Raw genomic sequence first — 22,598 nt, forward strand, 5'->3', positions numbered from 1 at the left:
AGCCTTTTGGCACAAAGCAGGTCTTTAATGGTGATACAGTTTTATGTAAGGACATACCTGCAGCATGAAATGCTGGCATCCCAAACTCTGCAATGTCCACAGCTGAATCCATAGTTCTGTTCTTTTAACTCAGAATTTGAAATTGTAAACAGTACTGGAACCTTTAAAATATTTTTCTATATAATAATATACAATAAGAGAAATTTATTGGGAATGCTTAAAATTCATCTTTCAATATTCATTGTTATAGATTAGAAAGGTATATAATGTAAATCAATAATGATACATGTGTTTTTCTTAGGAACAACAATTTGATACAGAAGTTTAATTCTCTATTGTTGTACAATACAAATGACCTAAACTAATTTGGAATAAACAAGAAAGTAAGGAGACACAAAAAAGTCCCATGATTATAAGTATAGAAAAAAATACTCAGATGAGACTAAAGAAAATACATATAACATAATTTCAATAATAGGAACTGAGTAATGAAGTGATATTTCTGTACAATTTGCATGCAACAATTACTTTACAATACAATATTCTGGGCACCTTATACCACACATGCATACACACATATGCATATACAACAAAGACAAAATTTAAATGTTTACAATAGTAATGGATATATTAATGCTAATTTGGTTAAACTGAATCAAAGTCAAATACATGAAAAGAAGTAGTATTAGAGAAACTCAACCTTGAATGTTTATTATTCTTACATAATATTCAAATTAATTGTCCACTGTGTCACTTAGGCAAAATCTCAACAAAGTTAGAAATGAAAGGAAAAACTGGTATCCAAGTGTATCTTGGCAATTGATTTGATTAATAATTTGATTGTATGGAAATTTATAAAGAGAGATTCTTGGCAGAATATTGACTGTTAATCTGTTCTGGATTACTATTCTAAAAGAATATTGGGACAAGTTTTCCTTAAGTCTAATTAAAGAAACTGTAAAATATTTTTGAGTTACAAGTGCTTGTCTTATTTCCATCCCTTGGTCTTAATTTTTTATGTATTAATTTTAGTTCCATCAGGAAGTTCTTGGTTCTCATAGTTTATACTATGGGCTTCAAGTCAGGATAAAGACACTAAAGAAAAGAATAACTAGTTGCTCCATTCCTTCAGACTGATTTGTTTTGGGGTGTTAATAGGCGATACTGGCTGTCCCACAGATTAAGACTACAACTATCAAATGAAATGAGCAGGTGGAGAAGGCTTTCGACTGACCTCTGGCTGATGACAGTTTCAGAATATTGGAGATGATTTTGCCGCAGGAGACTATGATCAACAGAAAGGGACCCCTGACACCACTGCCACCAGGTGTCTTGTATCTCACTTACAAATGTGTCACCACAATTCCTACCTACAAGTTGTATCATTCATTTTCAATGAGTAGCATCCTTGCTACATTTGTTCCCCCTTTGCCATTCCATTTCTGTGGCTCCACATCAAGCTATTTCTCGATGGCATATATAGTTACCTTCTGTGGAGCTGGAAGATGAGAATCAGTAAATACTACTGTGTTGAGTTGAGTTTGGTAAAAGGGGAATGAAGAGCTGTAAGCACACGGGCCAGTGACCGGGAAAGTTCACGATGCAGAGTATCTGAGGTAGTGAAAAGCTCATCAACTCTACAATGCAATCGTACTATTCAACATACATCAGTGAAAATGACATTAGAAGAGTTGAAAGACTGGTTGACATTGGAAGAGAGGTGGTGATATGGATCAACAGTGAAAGGAGTAGCCAGAAACTATTGTGAAAAAAGTACCGATTGATGTGTAGTGAATGGAAGGGTGGAAAGTCTCCTGAAGTGGAAGGGGTTTATAGATGCCGATGTTACTTGGGAACCTGACGAAAATTTAGAATGTCCAGAATTAATTGAAGCACATCTTGATTCACACATACAATAACTAGAAAAGAATGGCACATAAAGAAAATCTTTAACTGACAATGACAGTTACAAAATGAATACTGATGACAAACCAAAGGGATTTGCTAGGAGTCTTGATCTGAATGAATAAAAGGTGCCATAGACAACAATTAAGAATTCATATTTCTACTGGAAAGGGAAATTCAGATAAGGCTGATGTGGTGTGGAAGAAAGAAGTGAATACAAAATATCTTTAAATTATTAGATTTTGTAGAGAAAATAATATGACATTCCAGTTTAGAAGATGCTTGCCAATTATTTGCATTATGTGTGTGATTATACATATATATATGCAAAATGCAACTCTTGGATTTTAAATTAGTTGGTTGAAGCAGTAATTTCATTCTAATTAAATTAGTTTTGATGTGTTGGTTTTGAAAACAGTATTGGGGATGCTGTTGGCATTTTTCTTTTTCTATGTCAATAACATTGGCAACTTTTAATAAATATAATGAAGGCTTTCTGTAGTTGCTTCCTTTATCAGAAAAGAAAAATACAGTGAAGCACAATGTATCATTTCTGGAACTGGTAAACCTTCAGTGCACTCCAGATTCCCATAATGCCATGCTTCCCCTCACGTCTGTGAAAGCCATGCTGCTGTGAACAAATATAAGATTTTCAGTTTATTGCTTTAATTAGTCATATTGCACAGACCCTTTCAGACTTGAGACCTCAACATTAAATTTGACCTTTTTGGAGAGAAACATCTATTTTATGGAAGGGATGTTTTCACAAAATTAAGGGCAACCAGGTCCCACAATGATTTGGACAAAAATGAAGATCCTGTAAGCCAGCCTGATTGAAAGCTCATTTAGCATCCACTAAGTTGTTTAAAGTGTAAAGATGAGCAGGAACTAAAGGAATATAGCTGGAATTTGTTACTTTGCTCTAAACCATGGAGTGGGCCTTGACACTGTTGTCAATCATGGATCAGAGGGTGGGTCATAACTGGATCTCTAGCCAATCAGGTAACCCTAGGGCGGGGAACTGTGAACTCTCTCCTGTCAGAGGCTGGGCAGTTGTGGACCCACTCCTGGAACCTGGAAGAGTGCTTTCTGTTGGGTCTGTAGTCTGGAATGACCTTGTGCTCCAGGCAGAGCTGTGTGACCTACTTTCCTAAGCACACGTGGTCGGAAAGGACTGGGAGACGGGAAGAGCTGGACATGCTGAGTATGGGGATCATGACAAGACTCCTTTCTCTAGGGGATAAGGGGGTGTCAGGGCCCTGAAGGGGCTGTGATGGGCTTGGGCCTCACCTTCCAGAACAGCCCTGTGGTCTGAGCTGGTACTCCTGGGCTCTTAGTCTTCTTTGTTCTTTTCATTGGGATCTGAATTCCTGTCCTGCTGGAGAGTGACATGGGCCCACCCCAGAGCCCTGCTCCCCAGATAGACCGGCTGGTGGAGTGGCATGGGGAGCAGGGCTGAGATCCTGAGGTATCCAGATCCCCGAGAGAGGAGTGGGGGGTCCCTATCCCTGCAGATTTGGGGGCACCTTCACTTCTTTCTTTTTTTGAGGGGATGCATATTGAAGAATAGTGTCTCACACAGACATTTCTTTCCCAGTGGATTCCTTTAAATAGTGGATCCTGGGATCTCAGCTTTTTAAGTAGCTAGGATTCACAGGCATGCATTTTTCTAAATGAATGGAAGTAGCCCAAGAGTGCTAACTTAGTGCATTAAGAGTGCACTCGGCTCTGGATGATTGGTAAATGCCAAGTAGTGGAATTGCTGGGTCATAGGGGAACTCTATGTTTAGTCTTTTGAGGAACTGCCATACTGCTTTCCATAGTGGTTGAACGAGTTTGCACTCCCACCACTAGCACAACAATGTTCATTGCAGCACTATTTACCATAGGAAAGATATGGAACCGACATCTATGTTGGTTGAGTGGATCAACAAGATGTGGTATTTGTACACAATGGAATTCTATGCTGCAGTCAGAAAGAATGACATCGCCCCATTTGTAAGAAAATGGAAAGACTTAGAAAAGATCATATTAAGTGAAGTAAGCCAGACTCAAAGAACTTAGGCTCAATGATTTCACTCATTTGTCATAATCAGTAGAAACCTTGGCTCTCCTAGCAGAGATTTGCAATAGAGCAAAACCTTGATACATAAGGCCATATAGTATGACGCTAAATGAAAGGACCTTTAGGATATAGAAACAAAATCCATATAATGATTGATTGTTGTCCTTAATGTACTGTTATCTCTCATCTCTTTTGCTGTCCCTTGGTTATCTCATATTGTTACAGTATCTCACTTCATTATCTGATATATCGGATATATTTGTATTTGGTTATTTGAAATTGGATAGGGAAGGGGGGGAAACAAGATGAGGGGTGGGGATGGGGGTGAGGGAAATGGGACCAAGACATGTGAAAGGGTATCAGTGTATGTGAATTAATGCACCTTCTATCTGGCAAATATCATGTAACTCTTCTATTAATTACAACAAAAATATATGAAAAAAAGAGTACACTTGGCATCAGCATCTTCAAAACCAAGGCAGCAGCTAAAACAGATTCTTTCAATTTCCTGCGAAAATTCCCTATGTATTGAGATCCTGTCCATATATGCCCTATAATGATCCAAAAATTACCTGTAGGAGATCGTCTAGAAATTATATATTTATTGTGTTTGTCAGTGGCTCTTAATTTAAGTAGATTTCTTGACTAGATATTTCTCATTTTTATTGATGAATATAAACCTTAAGGTAAGATTTGTTAATCATCTTATCACATAGATTGATAGTGTCCTATTAGATAATGTGTTTATTAATTTTTTACATTTTAATTTTGAACCATGTTCTATCCATTCATGAATACAAGTAATTGTCTATGCTCATGGTTCTCTCATCATTAGAATTACTTTTCAAATTTGTTTAACAGCTCCTGCAGTTAGGTAAAAATATCTATACTGACAATACACTTAAACCATTTAACTTTTTCATGGTTTATTGAGTCTGGTTGTGACTTAATGTCATGGTGAGAAAGTGCAGGTAGATAAAAGGTACACTGATGGTGTAGGTAAAGTAAAATGAAATGCAACCATCTACATTTTGCATTTGACTTATTTGTGAAGGATATTGAAGACTGTCTTCTAAAGATAATTTTGCAAAAAGCACAGGGAATTGAATGTTTGTTCTTAAAACATGATTTGTGAAAGTAAAGTTTGACACAAAACAAATGAACCCAACTTTTTGTATGTCAGTTTCAAAAAAGCCAGGATGCTTTATTACTTTGTGTGATCCCTCAAACAAAACTTGTTGCATCTGTCCAAGGTTGAGGACATTTTGAATAAAATTTTTGAGTTTCTGAATACATGGAGATACCCACCTAGGTCTGTGCAGGATTTATAGAAAAGGAAACTAGAGTGGGGAAAACAAACCTGAAGAGGCTCCCAAATGGGTAAAGAAAGAAAACAGATTCCTGGGTGTATCCCTTGTCACCCAGAGATCCTTCATGGAGGAGGACCATGGAGAAAGGGCTGCAAAGAGTCTTGGCAGCTTCAGCAGGTCAAACCCATTGAGCACCTGTTGGTCCTGGATACCAGCTACCTTCAGTCTTGGAACAATCCTTTTTTTTTTTCAATGATGCTTTTGCTTAGGAATAGTCCAGGTCATTTCTAAAGTTTTCTCTTGTCAAGACTCTTGGCTCAGTGACTCAAGTCACTGGCAGTCACTCTTCTACATAACTATGTCTTCTACATTTTTTTTTACTGGGTCCAGCCTGGTGCCTTAATGGTGTCGAGATGTCTCTTAAGGTTTTAGGTGTTTGTCTTGTTCTTCTGGTTTTCACTTTGTGTTTCTCTTCCATTGGGTCCAAGTTATTCAGTAAATATTCACAAGGCAGTCTCCATCAATTGCTTAGGAGAAATCTGAGGACACAAGCCAGATTTTTAAATCTTTCAGTGCATATCAGGAACTGATACAGTAATACAGTGGGTTTCTGGCATTGTTTGGCCTTCTTGGTTGTTGGCATGTATTTCAGTATACTTTCTTTTTGTTTCACCTCTGCTTCTATAATTGCTTAGTTCCCTTTGTTTCTCCTTTCTTCTCCCCTACCTTCCTTTCCTTCTTTTTTCTCTCCCCTTCCCATTCTCCCCTTTCCTTTCTTTCCTTATTCCTCCTTTTCCTCCTTCCCATTTTTCTTTCTGCCCCATCTCTCTCCCCCACTCTGTCCATTCTCTCCTTCTTTCCCCTTTCTCCTACCCTTTCTCTTCTTTTAGTAGTAGGAATTGAGCTCTATGTAAAAACATGAGCATCTGTGTAAGTGTTGACAACTTGATAGAAATGAATCTTTCCTAAAGCATTCATCACTTCTCTCTAGGTTTATTTTCCTTGGATGTTCTGTGAAAACAAACTCTGTTGTTATTGTGAATTATTCTTCATTAGTCTTCTTTCACTCTTTTTTTTTTGCCAGTCCTGGGCTTGAGCTCACAGCCTGAGCACTATCCTTGGAGTTTCTCAAGGCTAGAGCTCTACCACTTGAGCATCAGCACCACTTCCGCCTTTTTCCTTTGTATATGGTACTGAAGAATTGAATCTGGGTCTTTGTGCATTCTAAGCAAGCACTCTACCACTAGGCCAAATCCCAGCCCCTTATTTCACTCTTAAATGAAATTGTTTTATAGGCTACCAGATACAAATTCCAAGCTTCTTTTTTTTTCTGGTGGAATAGTAGCAGAGATGTACTATACCTCTCCCAAGCAAATTGTAGCAGGAGAAATATTATCTCCTCCACTGCATCATTAGAGATGAATGAAAGTACATTTTGCTGTCTGAGCCAGTAAGCTCCTTCTGACAGTCTAGAACTGAGCAAATAACAGGGATTGCAAGAATAAACAATAGATTTTTTTTCTTTTACAGTAGTGTATTATTGTCATACACTGCTTCAAACACAGTCTCCTTTTGAAAGTCAGTCTGGTGAGTTCTGCACCAATAGAAATTTCAAATACAAATAGGCCTGAAACTTTATTCTCCTGTATTTCTAATTAGCAGTCTAATAATTTCCGGTGTTACTGTCATGGGCAGTGTGACTTTGTTTATGAGATGAGTTAGAATTTTAGTGTGCAGACTAATTGTAATTATTTGGAAGAGCTACATCAACAGATATACATGTGCTTCCCTCTGTTTAATGATATTCCCAATGTGGTATCAGAATTGGAATAGTAGACCTGAAAGTTTAGCTCAAGTTTAGAAGTGTGGTGGCCATGAATATATGGAAAACTCATCGTCAGGTATGTTTGCATGAATTCAAGCTATCCCATGTTGTGAAGTTCACCATTCTCTTTGGAAATGTACATGAGATGTTTTAGGAGCCAGTGACCTTTGAAGATGTGGCCATAAAATTCACCATAGAAAAATGGGCTTTGATGGATCTTTACGAAAAGAGATGTGATGGTGGAAACCTTCAGAAACCTGATTTCTATAGGTAAACATGGTTTCCATTATTTCCTTCATTACTTTTGAACGACTGATTCTTCATCATCAGTGCTTTGCACTATTTGGATGATGACAGTGCAATTTTTATGAGTTGAAAAATTCTAGGCATAATCACGTTCCATCATGAATATAACTGGATCTAATTTGAAACAAGATGAGGAGAGGGAGTGGAGGAGGGAAATAGGGACAAAAACATGAGAAGGGGTATCATTGTTTGTGAAGTAATGCACCTTCTATCTGGCGAATATAATGTAACCCTTCTATTAATTACAATAAAAAGAATTTCTGTAAAAAATTCCAAATAAGTCAATGACTTCCCTGTGTCTGTATTATAGGGATGATAATGGAAGGAATGGATGTTAAGGATGACTACAAAAATCTCAAGTAGAAAATACAGTAAGGAAACCATTATTGACTCACACTTGCAATCCTAGGTACTCAAAAGATCAGAGTTCAAGGCTAGTATGGATAGAAATGTCTGTGACATTCCTTTTCCAAAATTAGCACGAATCATAGGAGAGGCATTGGCTTGAATGCTAGAGCACCAGCCAAATAAGCACATGAATGGCCCTGAATTCAAGACCTTGTACTAAAAGAAAAAATCATCATCTTATTTAAACTAAGAATAAAAAGCACTGCACTTAGGTACTATGGAGTAATAGCATACTTAAAAACCAACAAATGATATATATATATATAAGCATAGTTGAAAATTGATTTAGCTTCAGAAATGTCTTTCTAAATCTGCATATATGTTGAGCATCCAGACTTAGACAATTTGAAATCTGAAATATGCCAATATTGGAATAGAAGAATACCAGGAAGGTACAGGAAGTCCTTTTCAATGATCCAATATATAATACAATTTCTCTATGCATAAACATAAATATATTTTATCAAATTGCTTCAGGTTTGGGTGCTGTGTTTATATGAAGTGAAAAAGAATTTTTCATAGACCTCATGAGACACATTACAACATATCTCATATGTATATTCAAGGGTAATAAATCCAGCATGTCTTTGGTCCTTAGCTACTCATTCTATAAATGGTTCTAGCAGTGGCACAACATGATTAGAGTTAAATGTTTAACACGGAAATAATGTTAATCAAGCCAATATGCTTGAAAGACTAAAGAAACTCCAAGAAACTAAACAAGGTACTCATTGTACAGAATCTGTAGGTCAACCTCCAGACCACACTGTGAATACGAAACCTCTTCTTGGGGAAACATCATGCAAAAATTGCATGGAAATCCCCATCAATAAGGCCTTCAAAAATAATACTGGTCAAAAAACCCCATAAGGATCAGGAACATAGGGAAAATCCACTTACTCATAAGCAATGTGATCAGCCTTTCCTTCATTCTTGTTGCTTTGAGAGACATGAAGCAGGAGAGGCTGGAGGCACTCAACCACATGACGATGTACTCAAATGTGTCACCAAACCCAAGTCAGTGGGTTCTATTGGGAATCATAAAAATCCTGAAGTTCAGCACCATGAATTCAATCAATGTGGGAAAACTTCTAGGATGTGCGATGGCTATCAGATACATGAAAGTATTCCCAGTGAAGTGAGTAAACCATTAGGGTGTGAACAATATGGAGAAGCCTTTAGAAATTCCTTTCACACATGTAAACAAAATTGCACTGAAGACAAGCATGGTGAATGTGATCATTGTAAGGAGGCCTTCACCATTTGTGGTAGCCTTCAAGTTCATGCTAGACATGACACTGGAAGGAAACCCAGTAAACAACTTAGGAAATCCTTCATTTCTAGTAAACCTCAGAGTCATGAGAGGAATCAAAAGAATGAGAAATCCTATGGATGTATGCACCATAAGAAAGCTTTTAGCTGCCCTTGTGAACTTCAGGGACATGAAAGGAATGATTCCGGAGACAATTCCCAAGAACCTAAGCCATGTCCTCAACCCAGTACTTTTCATGGCCTTCAAGAACATAAAAAACTCACCTAGGAGAGAATCCCTACATATGCCAGTATTGTGACAAAGCTTCCACTCTTTACAAAAGCCTGCAGATCCATGAACAGATTCACACTGGATGGAAACTCAGTGAATGTCAGCATTCTGGGAAAGCCTTCACTTCTTCCACTAAACTTAAGATCCATGAAAGAACTCACACGGGGGAGAACCCTTATGGATGTATGCAATGTGGGAAGGCTTTTGCATCTTCTAGGTGCCTTCAAATACATGAAAGAAGTCATATGGGAGAGAGGCCCTTCAAATGCAAGCAATGTAAGCAAGATTTCACTTCCTTCAGATACCTTCAAATACATGAGAAAACTCACACTGAGAGAACCCTTATGAATTTAAACAATACGGTAAAGTTTTTACGTCTACCTGTCCCCCTAAAATACATGAAATAACCCACACCGGTGAGAAACCCTTTGGGTGTGAGCAATGTGGTAAATCCTTTACTTCTTTCAGTTACTTCAAAAGACATGAAAGTAATCATACTGGAAACAAACCATTTGGATGTAAGCAATGTGGAAAGTCTTTCAATAGTTCCAGTTACCTTCAAATACATGCAAGAATTCATACTGGGGAGAAATCTTACCATGTAAGCAATGCAGGAAGTCCTTTAATACTTTCAGTTACCTTCAGATGCATGAACATGCTCACACGGGGGATAAACCCTATGTCTGTAAGCTATGTAGCAAAGCCTTCACATTCTGCAGTTACCTTCAAAGACATGAGAGAACTCACACTGGGAAAAGCCCCACATATGTAAGCTGTGTGGCAAGATCTTCAATAATTCAGGTGACCTCCAAAGACATGAGAGAATTCACACTGGAGAGAAACCCTATGTGTGTAAGCAGTGCGACAAAGACTTCATTTCTTCCAGTCACCTTCAAATACACAAAAGAACTCACACTAGCGAAAACCTTATGGGTGTAAGCAATGCATGAAAGCCTTTACTTGTTCAAATCAACTTAGGAGACACAAAAGAACTCACACTGGAGAGAAACCTTATGGATATTGGCAGTGTGGGAAAGCCTTCACATACTTAAGTCACCTTAAGAGACATGAAAGAAAACATACTGGTTAAAAAATTATAGATATAATTTGCAAAAAGCCTTTGCTTGCAGTAGCATTCAGAATTTACACTGGAGAGAAAAAAACAATGAACATAAGCAATGTGAAAAGCCTTCACAAATGGCAGGGACCTTCAAATGTAGAAAAAATGTTGATGTAAAACCTTATGTGATATAATTCTGGCCTTCAATTATATGGAAGAACCCATGAAAATAAAGAAGGAAAGCTTCTAACTAAAGAAGAAACATTTTGGCATATGATATTTTGTCAACTGGGAAAATTTTGTCTGTATTTATAACATGAAATAACATTAAAACACATAAATAGCACAACACATTTATAGCATTCATGAGACTGCAATGAAAAACAAGCATATGATGATGCGTCTACTTAGCTGAGTTTAATCCATTCTCTAGCTATGAAAGAAGATGGTATGAGAGATGTCTTTTTTAAAAATTAAAATATTATATAGCTGGGTTCCAGTGGATGATTCTTCTTAACACAGCTAATCAGGAAGCTGAGATCTGAGGATCACAGCCCAGAGCCAGTACAGGCAAGAAAGTCAATGAGACATTTATGTCCAATCAAAAAGCTGTAAGTAGAACTATGTCTCAAGTGGTAGAGTGCTAGCCTGGGGTGGAGGGGCATTGGCAGAGATGGAGTGATTCTAACAAATCTCCTTATCTCTTTGTGGCTTGAGTGGACTGTCTACATGTGCTTCTTTGCACTTCTTCTGACATAAACCCAACCCTTCTGATGATGTACACTTGAATATATCATACATAAGGAAAAGACATAAACATCAAACAATTAAAAAAAACTAAAAATTAGAGAGGGGTGGGGGAAAAAGGGGACAAAATCATGAGAAGGGTTATAAAGGTTTGAGAAGTAATGTATCCATTACCTGATGAATGTAGCTGTAACCACTCTATACATCCCAATAATAAAATAAAATAAAACAAAATAATAAATGAATCAGAAAAGAAAGAAAAGAGATCTATTGTTTCCATATCTTTGGCTTTTTATGTTATTAAATACAAAAAGGCACCCACTTAGGCATTGCACTGTTGCATTTCTCTCCTAAGTGAATCCTCCTTTGGTATCAGGGTATGAACAAGACTCAAAATCCTGGTGTTTGGGATTGTTTTCTACTGGAGGCAAAATAGTCTCCTTTTGTTAGATGCTAAATCTGGAAAACTGTTACAGTGTTTAGGTGTCCTGAGGAATGTGATTCAGCTGCATAGCCAACATAGATTCTAAGACAGTCCTCTTCTGCCCACGACTTAACCTCTGGAAAAAAAATCTCTAGGGGAAAGGACTGAGGCTAGGTTTAAGAAAGCAAATTTTGTTTGGCATTTGGTTCTGGTCTTGTGGATGTTGGTGAAAACATTGTGATAGTATCATATGGTTAAAAAAATGTTCACTTCCTGGTAAAAAGAAAGAAAGAGAAAGGACTGTAGACAAGGTGTTTCATCCCAGGACAAATGTTCCTCCTTCCTCTAAAAGTGAGCCACTTTCTCCATGTCTCTGGTATACGTATGTAACACTATTAAATTATATATTCATCAACTGATATGTTCACTAAGGATAATAAAACACTTCATTTATTGCGAAATAAAGTAGGTAACTCATAAAGCCTGTTGAATATGAATATTTAGAGGCCTTTTCTTTTTAAACTACAATCATTCCTTATCAGCACTTAGATTCGGAACAATATATATAGAACCAAATGACTTCCAGTATGTGACTGGATGTTGTTTTCTACTTGACTTAAAAAAATGTGTACTTACATTTAAAGTATTTACTATTATGATTTTCAATTTCTGTGTATTTTATTTTATCGTCAGGGTGATGTTTAGAGGGGTTACAGTTACATTCACAATGTATTGAGTACATTACTTCTTGAACATTGTTAACTTTTCCCATGTCTTCCCATGCTTTTCTCCCACATTCCCTCCCTTCACCCCCTCCTATGTGACGAAGTTCACTTTCAACATATTGTCATGTGAATATTGCTGTTACACTGGTTCATCCTTTATTTTTTTTTTATAAATGAAGACTTTTATTAAAGTCAGCAGTAATAAATATTTTATAATATATTTTGCTAACAGTGTTTTCATCTACAACAACTTTTATGCCTATTTCCTTCATCTTTACATTTGAATAAAATATTAAAAAATAAGTTGTCATTTAATTTCAACAGTTTAAATAAAAAATATCCTACTCCATTTCCTTTAGTAGACAATATCTATAGAAATACTTTTGACACAGAATAATGTAATTTCTTATACACTTCCTTTACACGTGTCAGTCCTGAGGATTGAATTTAGGGCCTGGGTATAGTCCCTGCGATTCTTTTTGCTAAAGGGTAGCACTCTACACTTGAGCCATAATTCTGACTTTCTTTCAAGTAGTTTTTTTGGTAGATAAAATCTTATGGACTTTCTAACAAGGCTGGCTTTGAAATGTAACCCTCAGATCTTAGCCTCCTGAGTAGCTAGGATTATAGGTATGAGCCACCAGTGTCTAGTTTTGTAGAAAAACTTAGTATTATTATTTAACATAAATATTCATGTACTATATAATTACAGATTTGACTCTGTAGTTGTTGCTAACTTAACTTTCCTTGTCACTCTCAATGCTCTATACAGTGGACAATAAATAATTTGTTGCTTTGAATAATGCTCATAAAATTGGAAAAGGCTTTTACCACATAAAATGTAAAAGAAATCAAGTTTGTGATGAAGGTAGATATCAAAATGTATTTGAGTTTTCAAATTATTTAGATTGTCTGGATTTACACATGCTAAAGAAAAATAAGTGAGGATGGGCAATCCATATCTGTTTAAGGAACTTAAATATAATGACTAGAAACAATACTAAATCATATTATTTCATTGTCAAGGGCACTTTTCAATAATGGGAGCTATATGCCAGTGATGATCTGAAAATCATACTTTCTAGAAATGAATCTGAATGATACCAACAGAATTCTGAAAAAAAAATTGACACACAAGAGAAAATGATCCCCAGGGTCAGTGGGACAAATTCTACTTACAAGCAACTGACGTTTGAAGCAACCACATAAAGTGAAATTAGCATGACTTGCTGACTTAAAGAGGTTAACATTTTATATTATAGTTATGTAGCTATATAACCTTAGAGTTATTTAGACTTTATCATGAAAATGTATCAAGGTAGGTTTTAAAAGTTCTAGTTGAATTAAGATAGTAACATTAGTGTAAAGATGGTATGATTAAATTAATAAAAGGCAAAATTATGAAACTTAGTGGTCTTTTTCTGAAAATAAGTGATTTATGTAACATACAATGTATAACTTAGGTTTCGTAATGATAAGGATATGTATATACATGTCAAGTAACGATAATGACATTAACAGCAAAATATTTCAACATTATTTTGAAAAGAAATGCTAAGAACAAGGAAATAAGAAATCATATTTATGCAGTGTTATTTAACAATATAAGAAATCAAATTCATGAACTTATCAGACTATAAAGAACTGGTTTGAAAATCCATATGGTTTGAAAGGTAGGGAGCAAGTTTAAGAACTTGTGCCAGGAAGTAGTCCAGACTGATTTAAAATGCATGATGCAGTTTAAGAGCACTTTGTTTATCTGTCCAATTTAATTGCTGAAATAAATTAGAGTTGGCCTTCATCAGAGTAGGCCTTTGAAAGGTGATCATTTGAAGGGAAGTCAGAGGAATGAACCACATTTGGCATGAGAGGAATTGTGTGTTGAATTTAACATGGAAACAAAAAAATATGAAAAATCAACTGTGAGGGATTGGTTATGTTTGTTTTTTTAAGTCATTTACTTTCTGTTCTCTCACTCTCTTCCCATATGTTAAAACGTTGTTAATATTTTTCAAGTATTGGCTAGCATGTATTAATAGGGGAAGATTAAAATATTGCATTCTGAAATTAAATGTTTTTCATATTTTGCCTAAGTGGTAAGAGAGGTAATGAAATTAAGAAGTATTAATAAATATACCTATTTTCTCAACAATAAAAATTTAATTTAGGAAAATGTGTTCTTTGAATTGTGAAAGGAATGACTGATTTTGGACAAGAGAAAGGAAAAATTCAAGGGGAATCTGTGGATTCAAGGAACATGTAATATGATTATGAATTAAAAAAACAGAAAGCAAACTGAAGCCTATGTAGCATAATTCTAGAAATTACAGACAAATTAATCACAAATGGCTTGATTTTAATCAAGATTAATAAAATATTTATTTCCTGAACTTAACTGGTTTTAATCACATTAATGTCCATATCAGAAGTTTTTAAATCTCTGCAAGAGAATAAGTTAGTAATGCAATTTATTCATGATACTATATAGGTATGTTCCTAAACCCAAACCAGTAAACACAAGATAATGTAATTCTAAAGTCTATTAATTAACTGTGTTGAATTTACCATATCTACAGATGGAGAAAAAATTAGAACAGAAAAAATCAAACAGCACTACAATGCTGGAATTTGTCCTTGTGGGGTTTTCTGATAGTCCTCGTTATCAGTGGTTTCTTTTTGGAATATTTTTACTTATATATGTGACTATCCTTATGTGCAATGGCATTATAATAGTAATAACAAAACTTGACCCTAATCTTCAGACGCCTATGTATTTTTTCCTTAATAATTTTTCCTTTCTGGAAATCTGCTATGTGACAGTCACTATCCCCAGAATGCTCGTGGATCTTTGTTCCAAGAAAGGAAATATTTCTTTACTCGCTTGTGCAGCCCAGATGTGTTTTATCCTTATTTTTGGAGGCACAGAATGCCTCCTGCTCACAGCCATGGCATATGACCGCTACGTAGCCATCTGCCACCCTCTCAACTATGCTCTAATCATGAACCGCAAGGTCTGCCTGCAGCTGGTGGCCGCCTCCTGGATCAGTACAATTCCATTTGTGATTGGAGAAACCTACCATGTTTTCTCTTTACCTTTTTGTGGGCCCAACAGGATTAATCATTTCATCTGTGACTTCCCTCAAGTGCTGAGGCTTGCTTGCAGTGACACATTTATGAATGAAATAGAAGACTATGCAGCCACTGTTGTGTTTATCATGGTTCCTTTTCTTCTGATCGTTGTCTCCTATGGCAAAATCATCTTCAGCCTCCTGAAATTGTCCTCGGTCAAAGGGCGGTCGAAAGCTTTCTCGACTTGTTCCTCTCATTTGATAGTAGTAGTCCTGTTCTACGGATCTGCTACTATAACATATTTACAACCAAAAACAAATCAGACTAAAGCAATGGGGAAGTTGTTGCCTCTTTTCTACACTGTTATTATTCCTACTTTGAATCCCATCATTTACACTATGAGGAACAAGGATATCATTATGGCACTCAAAAAACTGAGAACCAAGTCATTAAATGGTGCCAATACTTAAGTTAGTATTCTGTAATGTTTATCATGTACTCAAAATGAAAAAAAAGTTCCTTTATTCTTTTTTTGTTGTTGTTGTTTCCCCTTTTTGTTTTTTGTATTATTCCAGTTGATAACATCCCCACATTTTAAAATTATTTTTATTGTAATTAATAAAAGGGTTACATGATATTTGCCAGATAGAAGGTACATGAATTCACATACATTGATACCCTTTCTGTGGCCAGGTAATCTTTTTCAGATTTAAAAAATTTTTGTATTACCACATTATTAACCCAACTGCAAAAATTGAGGTAGGAAGGTTGGTTAGGTAGGTAGCTACAAAGGTAGATAGATAAAGAGATAAATCAATAGATAGATAGATATACATATACATACATATGTACACATACGTAAATACATCAACCTTCCTTTTATTGTTAATTTTCATTATTAGCTTTGCTGGAATACTTCCTGAATTGCCCAATGAAAAATGACAATGTCTACTGTATTTATATTAAAAGCTGATCTTCAACCTCCTCGTTTTTTTCATATATTTTTATTGTAATTAATGCAAAGTTTACATTATATTCACCAAATAGAAGGTGCATAACTTCACAAACATTGATACCCTTTCTCATGTCTTGGTCCCCATTTCCCTCCCCCAATCCTATCCCTCCTCTTGCTTTCCCCCCTTCCCTATCAGATTTCAAATAACCAAATATGCATATATATATACAACATATCAGATAACAAGGTGAAATACTGTAACAATATGAGATAACCAAGAGACAGCAAAAGAGATGAGAGATAACATGGTACATTAAGGACAACAATCACTCGTTATATGGCTTTTGTTTCTAAATCCTGGAGGTCCTTTCATTTAGTGTCATTCTAAATGGCCTTGTTTATCTAGGTTTTGTTCTATTGCAAATCTCTGCTAGGAGAGCCCAAGGTTTCTACTGATTTATGACAAATGAGGGAAACTATTGAGCCTATGTTCCTTTGAGTCTGGCTTACTTTACTTAATATGATTTTTTCTAGGTCTTTCCATTTCCTACAAATGGGGCAATGTCATTTTTTCTGACAGCAGCATAGAATTCCATTGTGTATAAATACCACATCTTGTTGATCCACTGATAAACTGAGGGGCATTTTGGTTGGTTCCATATCTTTGCTATGGTAAATAGTGCTGCAATGAGCATCATTGTGCTAGTGGGTTTAGTGTGTCCTTGTTTCTGGATGATTGGGTAAATGCCTAGTAGTGGAATTGCTGGTTCATAGGGGAGCTCTATGTTTAGTCTTTTGAGGAAATGCCATACTGCTTTCCATAGTGGATGAATGAGTTTTCACTCCCACCAAAAGTGTAGTAGTGATCCTCCTGGCCACATCCCTGCAGGATCTGTTGTTAGTAGATTTCTTGATCATGGCCATTCTAACTGGAGTGAGGTGGAATCTTAAGAGTTGTTTTGATTTGCTATTCTTTTATGGCCAGAGATTCAAGCATTTCTCCATGTGTCTATAGGCCATCAACCATCTCATTTTTTTTATGTATTTTCCTGTTGGATCCAGAGGTAAAATTTTTACTCTAAAGTTTTGCCAGTTTTTTTCTTTTTTATTTATGTATGCTGTGTTTTCTTTATTACTTGTTTCCACCTACCTAACTTTCCCTGTCATTGTAAAATTGCAAACCCTGAATATGTTCCATCCTACATTTTCCTTTAACTCATTCTCTAGTCATTTCTATCCACACTCTAATTTCTGTTCTTGATTAGACTGAATTTATTTGGAAACAAGAGGTTTATATTTGTGATTGTTCTTAATGTATTATGTGAAGTTATTTCTTTTCTTCCTTATGGCTTATCTCATGTTGTTACCATGTCTGACTTTGGTACTTGGCATATTTTGTATACATTTATTTGTTTATTTGCAGTAGGGAAGAGAAGGGGAAAAGCAAGATGATTGGGAGAGGGTCGGAGAGGGGATAATGAGAGAAAAACAGTAGAAGGGGTATCAATGTTCAAGAAGCAACATATCCATTATCTGACAAATGTAACTGTAACCCCTCTATACTTCACTCTGAAGATAATATACAATTAAAATTAACTTGAATTCTTTTTGCCAGTCCTGGGCTTCAGCTGAGGGCCTAAGCACTGTCCTTGGACTTTCTCAAAGCTAGAGCTCTACCACTTGAGCCTCAGCACCAGTTCCAGCTTTTTTTCTATGTATGTGGTACTGAGGAATGGAACCCGGGTCTTTGTGCATGCTAGGCAAGCATTCTACCACTAGGCCAAACTCCTGGCCCCTAACTTGATTTTTAATATGAACTATAACTTATCAACTTGTTTTTACTGGTTTGAACTTCAGGCCAACTATTATATATATATATATATATATATATATATATATATATATATATATTGCATTTTTTTGCTAGTCCTAGGCTGGAGCTCAGGGCCTGAACACTGTCCTTGGACTTTCTCAAGGTTAAAGCTCTACCACTTGAGCCTCAGCACCACTTCCAGCTTTTTTCTATGTATGTGGTACCAAGGAATCGAATCCAGATTTTCGTGCATGCTAGGCACGCATTCTACCACTGGGCCAAGCTCACAGCCCATGATTATATTTGATCTTAAAATAGAAAATACTTTCTCATTCAAAAGTCAGAAAAAGAATAAAAGGAAGGAAGGAAGGCTGGCAAGCAGGAAGGAAAAAGAGATAAAGAGAAGGAACGGTGAGATAAAGGACCAATAGTTTACCTATATCTAAGTAAGGACTTTTCATTGAGATCAAGATGGCCTAGGATGGGTATTTAATCTCATAAGAGGCTGAAAACAGAAGATTAGAGAAATACTAAAAACCAGAAAGAATGTATTGCAATGGTATAGAGAAACATTCCAGGGTTTTAATCGCACACTAAAGAAATGTAATCAATAATAGGAAATGACTAGAAATGATGCCCCACTAAAAGCCTTCAGTAAGTCCTACTGATATTTTGACTCTGGAATACAGAAATGTGAGTAACAGTTTTGGTATTGTTTTACTCCAGTCAACTTACGTTAATGAGTTAAGATAGATCTAGGAAAATAATGTGCAATATTAACAGTACCCAATAAAGATAATTTACTCAAGTAGTCCCAAGTAGCGACATATGATGTTTTCTTTACTCACATCCATTTCTGAGTCACTATAAACTAAAAAAACTTTTCTTCTTTTAAATGAAACAACAAAATATATTCTTAAAGAATAGTAATGAATTTATCTCAGGTTTGGGGGTATGGCTCAGGTAGAAGTGCACCAACCAGTGAGAGAAAGTATGAGGTAACAACTTAGCGTCCCATTGTTGGACTAAACAAGAAAAAATTTATCTGCCTATATTTTTGTTTCAGAACTTTTTAAGGATTTGACTTTCTTTTATTTCCTGCAAATCTTGGTGCTTGAACCCAGGGCCAAAGCACTGTCCTTGGGCTTTTTCTCAAGGCTAGAGCTCTACCAGTTGAGCCACAGCACCACTTCTGGCTTTTTTCTATGTATGTGGTACCGAGGAATTGAGCCCAGGTCTTCATGCATGCTAGGCAAGCACTCTACCACTAGGCCACACTTCCCGCCCTTGACTTTCTTTTCTTAGTAATGCAAAACAAAGTAAGAAGTTGTGTTAGAAAAACATTATTTAGAACATATTAAGATACTGTGATATGCCTACAATTTATCTATCATGCCCAAACTCTATTGCTTCTAAAATCTAATACTGGCTCCAGTTCATAGCTGTTCAGGAAATTCTGCCAACAACCAACTCTTCTTCCCAAACCACTTACAAGGAAGAACCTGTCACATCTGACACCATGATTTCAGCTTTAGATATGATAAATAAAGAAACCAGCATTGTTTGCAAGATTTGTGGCTTAAAGAGACTAGGAGATTATGAAATTTTTAACTGTAGGTTTGATGTTACTTGTTAAAAAATACTTTTGAAATATCTGAGTCATTTCAATACCATTCAGTTTATTCATTGTTCTTTTAAATGGGAATTCCTGGAAAAGGCTCTGCCATTATCCCTGGCCTAGATAGATACCTGGTTTGTGACTTGTTAAGACCAGTCAGTGATGTCTGACTTTCTGTGTGGAGCCTAAAGGACTTTTGCTGTGTTAGTAACTCATGAGCTGGATTAGGTGATTCAATCTCGCCTCAATTGCAGTCATTCTCTAAGCATTCCAGAATAATGTTAATATGTAGAATACTAAATTTCCTAAAAGTGATTCTTTTCTTCATTATTTTACATATAAATGATAATTGACAATCCTTGTAATTTTGATTTATTACCCTCATACAGTGCTTCTTTGTGTGTGCATGTGTGCATGCATGCACGTGTGTGTGTGTGTGTGTGTGTGTGTGTGTGTGTGTGTGTTTTACTAAAGGGTAAGTGTTCTATAACTTCAGGGATAAAAGCATCCCTTTCATTTTCATTTTGTTTAGGATACATCTAGGAAACTTTGCCAGAGTTAAACTCAGGTTTATGATTTTCTTTCTCATCCTTCTTGTCACTAGGATTTCAGGCATGGTATCAACTTGCTCTCCTAAAAAGTAATATCATTTTTCCAAGAGTCTTTTGTTGCCCTTTGGCTAATCTCATATTATTACTGCATCTGACTTTATTACCTGGTATATTGTATATTTGTTTATTTGAAATAGAAAAGGGAAGGGGGAAACTAAGATGACTGGGAGGGGGTGGAGGGGAAGGAAATGCAGACAAAAACATGAGAAAGATCATCGATGTATGAGAAGTAATATACCCTCTATCTAGCGAATATAACTGTAACCCCTGTATATATTACAATAATATATATGAATACAAAGAATAAATATCAACTATAAAATGAAGTCAACATTTCAGTTATATTTGAGAAATTACTTAATTTGAAATGTAAATGCAACATTGAAAGATTCATGCTAATCCATTTGGTTTATTAAACAGTATAAAATAGCAAAGCACTGACGGCTAATGCCTATAATTTTCGCTTTTCTGTAGGCTGTGATCTGAGGATTCTGTTTAAAGTCAGACTAGGCAGAAAAGTTCATGAGACTTTTATAACCATATCAGTCAAAAGCCCAAAATGAGGGTGTGGCTCAAGTGATAATACACTAGCCTCAAATACAAAATGCAGAAGTTCGAGGTCTTGAGTTCAAACCCAAGTGCTGGAAGAAACATGAGTAAATTCATGAATAAAAAGATATATATATACATATATATACACACACACATATATATATAAGATAAAATCAGGTCATCATTCTATACATAATGGGAAATGATCATACCAATGGATCATTATCTTGTATATCCTTTCTCGATAGCAATAAGTAGTAGAAGATGTTATTTTTTTATATTGGGATGCAGTATTTATTTACATTTACATTACTTAATTTGACAGAAATTTTTCAGCCTCTCTTCTTCTGTGAATAAAATATTTGTCAAAATTATTGTTCAGACTCTGTTTATTTCTAATGGGTTATTACAGGAAAAGGAAATGCCAGCCTAGATTTACAGGAGTCTCTTGGTCATCATCAGAGAACAATGTGGGGATAAATTGCCCTGAAAGCATTTAAGACAAAGTGAATGAAACAGTTTAGGCATCAAAAGTGATAAATTGAGAACACATCACCATTTAAATACCTTTAATGAAGCCAATATGGTGACTCAAGAATGCAATATGGAGGATTTCAGTTTGAGTTCCGCCTGGGGAATTTGTTGAGAATCTAGCTCAATAAACAAATGGAACATGTGAGTATATACTAGTAATCCAGATATGCATGGTACATCAATAATCCAGATATGCATGGTACATATAATCTGAAGTTGGCTGAAGGCAATATTTACAAGATGCATAAAATAATTAATATAAAATATGCTGGAGACCTAGCTAAGGTGATTGAGCACTTACATAAAAAACAGAGGGCCCTAAATTCAATCTCCAGTACAGCCAGAACATAATCACATGGGTGAATTTATCATGAATTCCTTGAACCAATCAAATTTAATTAATAAGAAATCTGATGCTCAAAACACTTTCGAGTTCACTGATAATGTGGAAACCTAGCATTATTATATGAAATAAACAAGACATATGCCTAGAGTCACTAAGAGATTATATATTTGGTCTCATGTATAATACAACATTGTCTCTAATTACTTAAGAAAGACACACTTTATCTTGGAGGGAAATGTATGGAAAACCAGAATTCAAGGCCATTCTGGACAAAAAGTGTGGGTTATTCAATGCAAACAATAAAATAAAGGCCCAATAAGAATTGGGCATGCTTCTTGTATTAGCTTTGCAGGAAACATAAACTGGAGGAATGCATGAGAGACAAGATGTAAGTGCAAGAACCATTTGAAAATTATGGCACAAAGTTTGAAGGTGTGGTTTAGCATTTGCCCAATAAGTAAAAAGTCCTAAATATAAATACCACATCAGAGAGGGAGAGAGAGATTTTAATGCAAGTGTCTTCTTTTGACCTTGAGCAGTTACTGAGGACAATAATGAGTGATTTTATCTTGTCCGGTGCTGAAACAGACACTTTTTTAAAAATGAGAATATTGAATATCATGCAGGCAATTGAGTTCCAGTGGATTATGTTGAGGTCATGATATCATGTCAGTGCAAAGTATTTCAAGTTGGCATTATTTATTAGCCAAATAATTATGCACATTGTCTAACTATGTCTAGTAGAAGGGAAGAACTTGAAACCATGATGCCTTATGATACAT

The 22,598-nt window shown here is 35.8% G+C and overlaps 1 protein-coding gene across 1 annotated transcript; it reads left to right on the top strand.

Moving 5' to 3' along the window:
* Positions 1–14,870: 14,870 nt before the first annotated feature.
* Positions 14,871–20,870, top strand: LOC150052743 (olfactory receptor 10AG1-like). Its single transcript, XM_090349211.1, has 3 exons — positions 14,871–15,832; positions 17,608–17,656; positions 20,859–20,870. The coding sequence occupies exons 1-3, from the start codon at positions 14,895–14,897 to the stop codon at positions 20,868–20,870; spliced, it is 999 nt and encodes a 332-aa protein (XP_090205337.1). The 5' UTR covers positions 14,871–14,894.
* Positions 20,871–22,598: the final 1,728 nt, after the last annotated feature.

Source organism: Megascapheus bottae, chromosome 16 (assembly GCF_031878675.1).
Source record: "Megascapheus bottae isolate mThoBot1 chromosome 16, mThoBot2.hap1, whole genome shotgun sequence".
Taxonomy (NCBI): Eukaryota; Metazoa; Chordata; class Mammalia; order Rodentia; family Geomyidae; genus Megascapheus; species Megascapheus bottae.